At 34.0% G+C, this 10,740-nt stretch overlaps 1 protein-coding gene across 1 annotated transcript in view; it reads right to left on the bottom strand.

The window, feature by feature from the left end:
• The window catches only part of LOC107563407 (astrotactin-2-like), a 299,199-nt gene that overhangs the window by 163,714 nt on the left and 124,745 nt on the right, over positions 1 to 10,740 (bottom strand). The window contains exon 7 of the mRNA XM_016248278.1: positions 9,810 to 9,977. Within this exon, the coding sequence (XP_016103764.1) occupies positions 9,810 to 9,977 (168 nt within the window). The remainder of the gene's footprint in view (positions 1 to 9,809; positions 9,978 to 10,740) is intronic.

The raw sequence follows: 10,740 nt of genomic DNA, 5'->3' as shown, positions 1-10,740 counted from the left end.
ATTGATATATCTCTTCCTAAAATTTTACTAATTTCCCTTTTAACCTGCTGCCAATACAATAGTACTTTGGGACATTCCCAGAATATATGCACATAGTCCCCCACCATTCCACATTCTCTCCAACACTGTGATAATGGCGATGTACTGTCAAATTTGGCAACCGCCAATGGAGCTCTGAAGAATCTCATTTTCATTTTCCAATCAAATTCCTTCCACGTTTGACTACTTATACCCTTATGACAGCCAGCACATATATTTCTCCACATCTCATCCTCTATTACAGTATTTAACTCTAATTCCCAATTTCCTTTGATATGAAACGTGTCATCAGATTGGTCCTGCATTAACTTCCTGTAAATATGTGCTATATGATTTTTAGTAGGTAGACCCTGTTCAATAATATTAATAAAATATTTTTCAATATTTGTTGGAGTTCTTTTGATTGTGTCCCAATGTTTATAATTTGTGATATAATGTTGTAATTGTAAATATCTAAAGAAATCATTAGATTTCAATTTAAACCTGTCACATAATTGAGAAAAAGATCTTATGGTCTCCCCATCAAAAATTTGATTAACTATCTTTAAACCATTCTCTTCCCATCTACTAAAGACACTATCCCATACAGAAGGGAGAAAGTCTGGGTTACCTTTAATGGGTATTGCACGTGATAAGGCTATTACTCCTCTAAACTTCTTTTGTATGGTGGACCAAATTTTTACAGTATGCTGTATCCATACATTTTTTTTATTTTCACTTTTTTCTGTGTTTGAAAATCCATGAACTATCTTTAAACCATTCTCTTCCCATCTACTAAAGACACTATCCCATACAGAAGGGAGAAAGTCTGGGTTACCTTTAATGGGTATTGCACGTGATAAGGCTATTACTCCTCTAAACTTCTTTTGTATGGTGGACCACATTTTTTACAGTATGCTGTATCCATACATTTTTTTATCTTCACTCTTTTCTGTGCTTGCAAATCCATGAATGGCAGAACTGTCAGAGAAACTCCAGGAAGTGAGTTCTGTTCAATATTTACCCATTCTGCCTCCTTATCAATACCAAGCCAAGCAGCCATAGCCCTCAGCTGAGCAGCCCAATAATAGTACATCAAAGCTGTGTTTACTGTGTCTCATATGAGATCAAACAATTTAAACAAGACCATGTGCACCAAGGGTCAAATTAAAACAAAATATCAGATATCTGTATCAGCTACAGATCACAAGGAGATATCATGGAGACTTTACTATGATTAATTAACAGCCAATAACCTTTTTTTACATTTTATTATATTGTAATGTGAAAGTGAACTGCAATCTTCAACCACAAAGCCAAGAGAGACTACATTTATAAATAGAAAAATACTGGCAAATCATATGTTCAAACAAATGATCTATAATAGTGATTATTTTTATTATTATTATTATTATTATTATTAAGAAGTTAGTTTAAAATAGCTGTTTTCAGCATCATTACTCCAGTCTTCAGTGTCACATGATCTTTCAGAAATAATTCTAATATGCTAATTTGCTGCTCAAGAAACATTTATTATCACTGTTTAAAACAGTTGTGCTGATTGATGTTTTTTTTGTGGAAAATGTGATCAATTTTTTTGTCTTCTTCGGGATTTCTAATTGAATAGAAAGACTTTCATTTGGTATTTTATAATATAATGCAGACATTTATATATTTGCAATTGTGGCACAAGTGTCTTAGTGGTGGTGCTTGGCCTGAAATGTTCGAACACCACAGGTTTAATGCTTTTGATGCATGTTGTGAGTCTCCTTAAGGGATCTCCAGATTTCACGGCTTAGTGCTCACACCATATGAATGGAAAGATAAAATATGCCATTGAAATACTGATGTTATAGCATGAATACCACACATTTCATTTTCTCTTTAATAAGCATTATATGCTGCACACAACAGTGCATGCTGTAAACAAGTTAAATACACTCAGAGAATCCGAGTACATTCATTGCTTCAAATTAATTAAATGCTCTCTCACAATGTTAATAGGAGGTTTCCATTGTGATGATATTTAAAGATTGTGGTTATATCGGCAACATGGTTATTACACAAAAATGCTCTGCAAGTTGTTTCAACTATTAATGCATGACTGGAATCTAGGTATGTGAAACTACTCTTGCAAAGTAAAAGGGTATACAGGTATACCACAAAACAACAAATATTAACAATAAATAAAAATAGTACCTCATCAGCCCCCATGCTTTAGAAGGAAACATTCACAGACAGAAGGAACAGCACAGATCAGATTGAGTGTTTAGTGTTCTCCAGCATGGGCTGTAAAGATATTTTGCGTTTATTTATCTCACAAAATAAGTATTTTTTTATTTTTTGAACCACAAAATACACACCACTTGTATACAATGGCTGTTTTTAACGGTCAATATCTGTATAGACACAATTGGACATTGATCTTGCTATTACTGGCTGACATTTTGTTGGAATTTTGTTCACATTGGAATTATAGTGGAATAATAGTGGAAATGGTCACCAAGTTCTAATTTCTTGGTAAAGAAATCTCAAGTGATCTGTCCTCCTTCTGTATAAAGGAGCCATATGATCAATTGACTTACTGAATTAATAACTTAGAAATAGTGCAGAATATTAGTATAGTTTTATCACAATTTTCTTGCTATTACTGGCTGACATTTTGTTGGAATTTTGTTCACATTGGAATTATAGTGGAATAATAGTGGAAATGGTCACAAGTTCTAATTTCTTGGTAAAGAAATCTCAAGTGATCTGTCCTCCTTCTGTATAAAGGAGCCATATGATCAATTGACTTACTGAATTAATAACTTAGAAATAGTGCAGAATATTAGTATAGTTTTATCACAATTTTCTTATTTTTTTTAGATTTCTGTTTACTTTGATGTTTAAATGAGATATTGCATCCCACATTTTCAGCATGCTGTGAGATTCTGAACCTCAATGTATGCAATTTGTAGCTAATTGTTTAACCAATATATATAATCACACTGCTTTGTGGGACAAACAGTTGTAAATTAACAGTGTTTTGTTTTGTTTTAAAGTCGCCATTACTGTGATTATTGTTCCCTTTGGCTGAGAACTTAGAGCTGATTAGTCTGCAGTTATTATGCTTTTAGCTAGTATATTAATATTTCTGAGCAGCACATAGAAACTCTTGCATTTAACTACTACAATAATATCACAACCCCTGCTCTCTTAATGGCTATTAAAATACTATACACATCACTTATACCTTATTTAACATAATACTGCAATATGTACTGTAGATTCAGAGATATGAAAATATTTACTTTTTTATAGTTATGCTTTGAGAGAAGATTTATTGCAGTATCGCTAATAGTGACTTAATCATTATGCATTATATTTATGCTATTTTTTTCTGAAGTCTTCTGACAAAAGAACAAAAAGATCTAGTCTGTGTTGATTTCACAGGAACAGTAATCTGAACACAGTACAACACAGTATGTAACTGTAAGAAATTGCTATTTAATTGTGTACAGCATTATTTTTTTAGTGTATTTATCACTTAGGCCTGCCTTTACTTCTTCTTCTTCTTCTACTGTCTGTTCTTATAGTGAGGTGTATCTGCTGTCTTCATGCACACATGCACACGAAATGCAAAAAATAATCCCATTGTACAGTAAATGAACATATTGCAATAAAATACTCAGCTATCTGTACATGGTACATTGAGAAACTACAACAGAAGTTGAAGCAATGAACCAGTGACGGTTCCATCTGTCAACTCACCTCTCCTGTCTCTTTATTCTGCTCCTGTTTTGATTAGACATGATTTCTGCAAGCGTGGAGTCTAGTGTAAATGGCTGAGTGAGCAGATGAAATAGAGATTCTAGGACTCAACTAGTACAAGATGAAGAGAGTAACGCATCAGCTCTTGACTGAGCATTCAGCTGATGCTAAGCTCAAAATTGCTCTCTTTACGAGATTAAATCTCTCTCTCATTAACATAACAATATCTCTAGAGCTCCAATGTCATCCTCAACGCTTAAATATGGGGAAAAATCATCAAGAAACAGGCAAATTACTGATTCCACACCATCACTCCACAAATGCGGAATACACTTTTGATTGCTCTCCGAACCAATGACTCTAGCAGCCTTTATAAGGAGCCTCTTCCGCCTCCTTGTTGAGAAAATGTCATTTAAGTCTTATAAATACTCTGCTTGATCCAATAAGTAAAACACAGATTGCCATGTGTTCAGTGATTTAAATGAAATGTTAAATAAATAAATATTTATAAAAATTGTATATATTACATATGACAAGTCTATTGTAATTTGTTGTGTTGTGAAATAAAATCAACCTTTGCCTGCATTGATTTCAGTGTGAAAATCTGTATAAAGTATTTTATTGCAAGAACTTGTCATTAAATCCTGGTCATTTTTAATGGTGCATGGATAAATAATTAACTATGAATTTCATACAGCGAGGACCAAAAGTCTTAAATTTAAACCTCAGAATAAATAGAAATATAGACTTACATCTAGAAATAAGATATTTTACTGAAACAATGAAATATTTTGACCAACTTCATAACAGCATTATTTAATAAGATTTAATGTGCATCATCTGAAAACCCAAATGTCCAGTGATAGACTGAACAGCTCACATGAACAAGAGTAGGCCAAAGAGTGACTGAATGACAATCCATGAATATGCAATACTGTTTTTTGGACATAATATACACTATAATATACAGCTCTATTTGTTAAAAAATTGTGTGAATATACAGTATCAGTAGCTTTAACTATATGACGCTATTTGCAGTTAATAATTGGGTTCACAAGGTGGCAGTGCTGGCCCCCAGCTGAAGAAGAAACGGAAGTAACACAACAAAAAAATTCCAGAAACCACAACAATAGACATAGGGTGCTTCTCAAAACTAAAATTCATGCTTCCTCATTTCCTCGCTCCGTCCTCCAGCCCGTCACCTGGAAACCGATCAAACTCAGCCATCTTGAAGGGCATCTCAGTTCTCCAATTGCTCCACAACAAGGCGAGGAACAAGAAATAAGGAAGCTTCCTAAGGAGTCATGAGCGAGGATTCCCTGGTTTATCCTGCTCTCATCTGGACTATTGAAACTGTCTACTGGCCGTCCTCCCAGCGTATGCAATCAAAGCTCTGCAGCTCGCCCAGAACGCTGATAGCCTGACTTAAATTTAACCTCCTCGAGCCCTCCCGCAGTCACACCACTGCTAAGCACTCTATTCCTGCTGGGATCGATTCGAAATTCAACGGCAGACCTTGTCACACCGTCACCTCTCTGAGGATGATCACTTTGCCATTCATCTGAGAAGCACTGCAGCCTGCAGAACACTTACTGCTAAAACGCAGCGCAAGTGATTTAACCAACTTTAACAAAGACTGGTAACAAATGATCTAACAGGTCAAAGGTTTGGAAGAATTTGAATATACTGTAAAATGTAATTTATTGCTCTGATCAAAACAGATTTTTTCAGCATCATTACTCCAGTCTTCAGTGTCACATGATCCTTTAGAAATCATTTTAATATGCTGATTGGCTGCTGAATAAACATTTCTGATTATTATTAATAATAGCTGAAACTGTGATGCACTACCATTTAAAGGTTTGTAGATAGATAGATAGATAGATAGATAGATAGATAGATAGATAGATAGATAGATAGATAGATAGATAGATAGATAGATAATGAATCAAAGATGCATTAAGAGCTTCAAAACTGAAAAACAATATTGCACTTGTATTGTTACAGAAAATTTATACTTCAAATAAATGTTGTTCTTTGAAGTTTCTGTTCATCATGATTTCCACAGAAATACTAAGCAGTGAAAACTGCTTTCAACATTGATAAGTATCACTCTCGAGCACTATTTACAGTACTCACCATAAATCAGTACATATCTTGTAACAATTGACAAATTCAGCAATTACTCTTGGAATACATGTTAGGGTTCTTTAGAGATATAATGTTCTAGCAAGTCTGCTTGATCAGGTACCAAAGAAGCATGTTCAGAAAAGCATTCAGGAAAATAAAACCACCTTATCAAAGTGATAAAATGTTGTGTTGCAAAAATGAGTACACCCTCCTGAAAATTACAAAATACAACTACTTTTAAGGCAATTTTAAGGCAATTTTTTAAGTTTAACCAAAAAAGTAAAAGAGGAGTAATTTTTTGACAATTAAAAGTATTACACAGCCCATTAAATCATTCTCAGGCTACAATAGAACCACTTGGCAGAGAATCATCAAGATATTTATTTATTTGCACAAAAGAGGACAGTTGTACAAGAGGAAAGCCAAATCATGGTTTTAAGGGTGAAAATACAGCAAGAAATTAAAAAACAATGGACTTGAAATAATCAGGTCTTCATGTTAAGCTTTCATTTCATGATAAGGGAATTTTTTTTCTAGGAAAAAATCAGGAAAATGTCAAATAAGTGTTTTATAGTCAGTAAAAGCATAGAGAAGTTGCATGCAAAGTTGTTGTCCACAACTGAACTACCTACAGTAGACAAAGCACAATAAACTAATTTATCCTTCTCCAAAGCCCAAATTTACAAAATATAGACTTCTGGGAATCCATACTCAAACATGTTTAATCTAACAGCATGTAAAATGTTATGGCTTTGATAGGCGAGGAGTACAGGTAGAAGTAGTGCTTTGTTCCCACAGTGAAGTTATGTGGTAATAAAGCTATTACATAGGGAATTATGAGTGCTGAAGGCATAAGGGAGTTAGGCTTTATCTATACTTATGATTCCATCGACCTACTTTTATGTGAATTTTTGAGGATATTGCATGAAAAAATATGTTTGATGGAACCATCAAGATGCACACAGTTTTTTTTTTTTTTTATCCAGTAAACTAAACTACGATGGAAACACAACTGCCAAACAAATTCCTCAAAAAAGTAATGTGACTTTGCCTCAACAGATGGAAAAGTTCTCAACAGAAGTCTATCACCAAAATGATTTGGTATAATCGCCTCCCAGTCTCACACGATTGCGTTCCCAAAATGTAAGGCATCTGAATGCAAGATAACATGGCGGCATTTGTTACTGCATTTCCTCCGTGTCGCTCTGAGGTGCAAATCATTTATTATGGGGGGCTGAAGAGCCACAGGCTTTCCTGGTTACAGCAACTTTCATTTTTATTATTGATACTTTGCACCAGTTGCCCAAGAAGTGACAATGTGTTTTATTCTCCTGAACATATGGGATGGAAACAGTGCTCAAATCTTTTATGCCATATTATAATTCTGCACATATGTTAAATATGCAACTTTGGATGGAAACATAGTTAATTGTTTCATGAATATACACACCAGTATATGTTATAATGCAAGAGCCTCAAACAGAAGAAGTTGGGTGGGGGTTTGGCAGTTTTGTCTGCTGTTATTTACCCACCAATGTTAAAATCAAACATACACCCCTGGTATAATCAGTGAAAAGAAGGGTCAGAGAAGTATAGTTACAATTATGGAGAACATATTAATTACTAGAATTTCACAGGTTTGATGAATTTAATCAAGTTTACTCAGTTCAAGTTCACTTTGTTGAGTTCACTCATTTGTCCAACCCTTCGTTTAAATACAATTGGATAATTTATTATTTTATGGATATTAATGACACATTTTCTGTGTTCTCTGCTTTTATTAAGCATATGTTTAATAAATGTAAAAATTTGCATAAACTGTACATGTGATCATTAAGAAAAATACATAAATAAAAACAGAAAAAGGTATGGAAGAGTAACAGGAAAAAATGCCATAAAATGTCAGGAAATCAAATTTCATAACATATCATAAAATGTCATAAAACATCATAAAATGTAATAAATAAAATAAAATACAGCATCTTGCTTAAGTATTCATACCCCTTAATTTTTTCCCACATTTAGTTATATTGCTGCCCTTATATAAACTGCTTTAAATTATTTTATTTATTTATGTATTTTTACATCAGTTTATTCTCTGTACATCATAATGACAACGCAAAACATACATAAATAAATCTCACAATATAAATTAAGAAAAAATTTAAAAAGTCTCACTATTAACTTTATTAGCATGCATTTTATTAACATGCTGTTTATTAGTACTTATAAACACAAAACCCTACCCTATATAAACTTAACAACTGTCTTGCTAATTATGAATAAGCAGCAAATTAGTTTATTGAGGCCAAAAAAACAACAAAAAAAACATAGTTAATAGAGAGAATTGGCCCAGGTGTGACCCAATAAATAAAAATAAACTTTTGTCCTTTGTTTGTGACTATCTGCATCTTTTGATAACAGTATTCCAATTTCACCTTGGTAATAACATTATGCATCTTTTCCTTTCTGTCTTTCAAATGCTCTTTTCCTCACCTAACACATTAGCCTCCACACACACCGTCACTTTGCATATATGCAACACTTTTTCAGATTGCCGTTCCTCTTGATTTCCGGATTCACCTTCATATTTATGAATCTAATCTTCAGTTTTTATTGAGGTGGCTTCATGCATCACCATCGACTATGCATTAGTGATCTCATGCGACATTATGTGCTAAAAGCAGAAGGGATGTAATCCAATACAGGTTCATGCTCATATGCAGAAACATTTTCCTCTTCTTTAAGGCCAGTTAAAAGAGAATAACAAGAGGTAGATAATGCATCTAAATGCCAGGTCACACAACACTGGCTTCCAGTTTGGAGCTTTCATGGAGCAGCTCTATTATTCACTGTGTTTAAAAATAAATGCAGACCTATATGATGAAGTGAAACTACATTCAAAGACATTTATAAGGTCAAACCCTGAAAGAAGTATTCCGGGTTAAACAACACAGACATCAGCTGCTCCATGCTGCTTATTACCACAGAAAATTAATTTCAGTAATTGAGCAATTGATTTTCAGCGTATATAAACAAATGGGAAACATGTTTACAGGAAATAACACACAATGGGAGAGCGGTATGCATACACACGTAATACATGCTGTTTTCAACTGCAATTTTGTTAAAAATAACTCTGTCACTGTGATATCCCATGTGGAAAAGAACTGTGCTTAAATGTATCGAAAGTGTACTTGTGTATTTCAAAACTTAAAAACTTAAAAAAAATAAAATAAAACTTAAGAATAAATCTTAAGAATAACTATTTTAAAGCATGTTGTTTATTCATCCATCATTATGTCACAATCAAATGTCTACTTTCACCCTGAGCATCAGACTAAAGAGCACCTTGTGTTTCTGGGTCCTGACCATATTGCAAAAGAGCTACAAAGACAGATTCTAGACAATAACTGTAAATGTCAAGCATGATGCTCATAAGCCCCGGGTCTGAGACATCACAGCTGGCTTGTGTTATTCCCCTGATCCCCAGGCATCGGCACGCTTATCACATTGACGCCCTGCAAACCGACACAATCTGACTGAGACCTTGAGCCACAGATTACCGCAGAAGGTCAGGAGCAAATAAATGTGTTTCCTCATAAGTGTCGCAATCAGGCCTCAATACTGTATTTTTTTTTGAGTGTGTACAGGTTTATCCTCCATTGTGGAGACATTTGGTCATATAAAGAATAGTAAAACCTGAAATGTTTGAGATTGTTATTGGTGTTACATTATGTTCATCTTAAAATGTAAAAAATGCCCCAAAAAAAAGTTTTCTGTGAGGGGTAGGTTTAGTTTAGTGGGTAGAAATATATTGTTCGCTCAGTATAACAACAATACAAGTCTACTGCAAGTCCCCACAAAGACAATCGTACAAATGTGTGTGTGTGTGCTTGTTCACTCACCAGTGTCCTGGTCACAAAGCTGTTCGCAGGGGTCAGTCGTTCTCTGGCCGCAGTAGTCTCTCACCCACTGGGTGGAGGTGTTGGTCTGGTAGTACAGAGTCAGTTTAGCTGGATTTAACCAGTTGGAGACATCCAGATAACTGCCCATGCTAACCACAAAACTGCTTCCTATACAAAAAAAAAGGATATGATTGAAAATACACATTTATCTTATGAACTTCAAGAAGAGCACACCAAATTTCTACAGTTTTTTTTTCTTTGTCCTAAGATGTCCTACACTGAAGAAAAAATACTGTAGAATTTACAGTGAAATAATTGTAATTCATAAATTGCTAGTAATTTTTCTACCAATAATTAATCCATTTAATTTAATAAACAAATAAATAAATGTTACTTTTCAACTACATGTCAACTAACCCATAGTAGCAGAGGCGGACAGTAACTAAGTAAATTTACTTGAGTATTGTACTTAAGTACACTTTTTAAGTATCTGTACTTTACTTGAGTATTATTTTTTCTGGGAACTTATGACTTTAACTTCACTACATTTGAAAGACAAATATTGTACTTTTCACTCCACTACATTTCTATCAATGTCCTCGAAGTAGAAAGTCGTTACTATGTAGCAGCTTTGAAAGTCAGTAGGTGATTTTTTTCTTCTCTAAAACGTGACTTTCTTTTTTTCAGACAGTTTATCAGTAATCACTCTTGTAGGGCTACATGAAGAGATTTCCCAGCATTTTTTGAACACTGACCAGTGGCAAATAATAAGAAGTTAATATTGTGGTATATATTAGACTGATTTTGCTAAATTGTGTAGCAATTGTGTAAGTGAAAATATTACCTATAAAGCCACAGAAGAACTGTGCGTCTCCTAATAAAACACAAAAGGTGTTGGACTGAAGCAGCACTGCACAGACTGTTCTGTGTG

Source organism: Sinocyclocheilus grahami, unplaced genomic scaffold, assembly GCF_001515645.1.
Source record: "Sinocyclocheilus grahami isolate Dianchi unplaced genomic scaffold, SAMN03320097.WGS_v1.1 scaffold873.1, whole genome shotgun sequence".
Taxonomy (NCBI): domain Eukaryota; kingdom Metazoa; phylum Chordata; class Actinopteri; order Cypriniformes; family Cyprinidae; genus Sinocyclocheilus; species Sinocyclocheilus grahami.
This window is presented reverse-complemented; position numbering and strand designations above follow the sequence as displayed.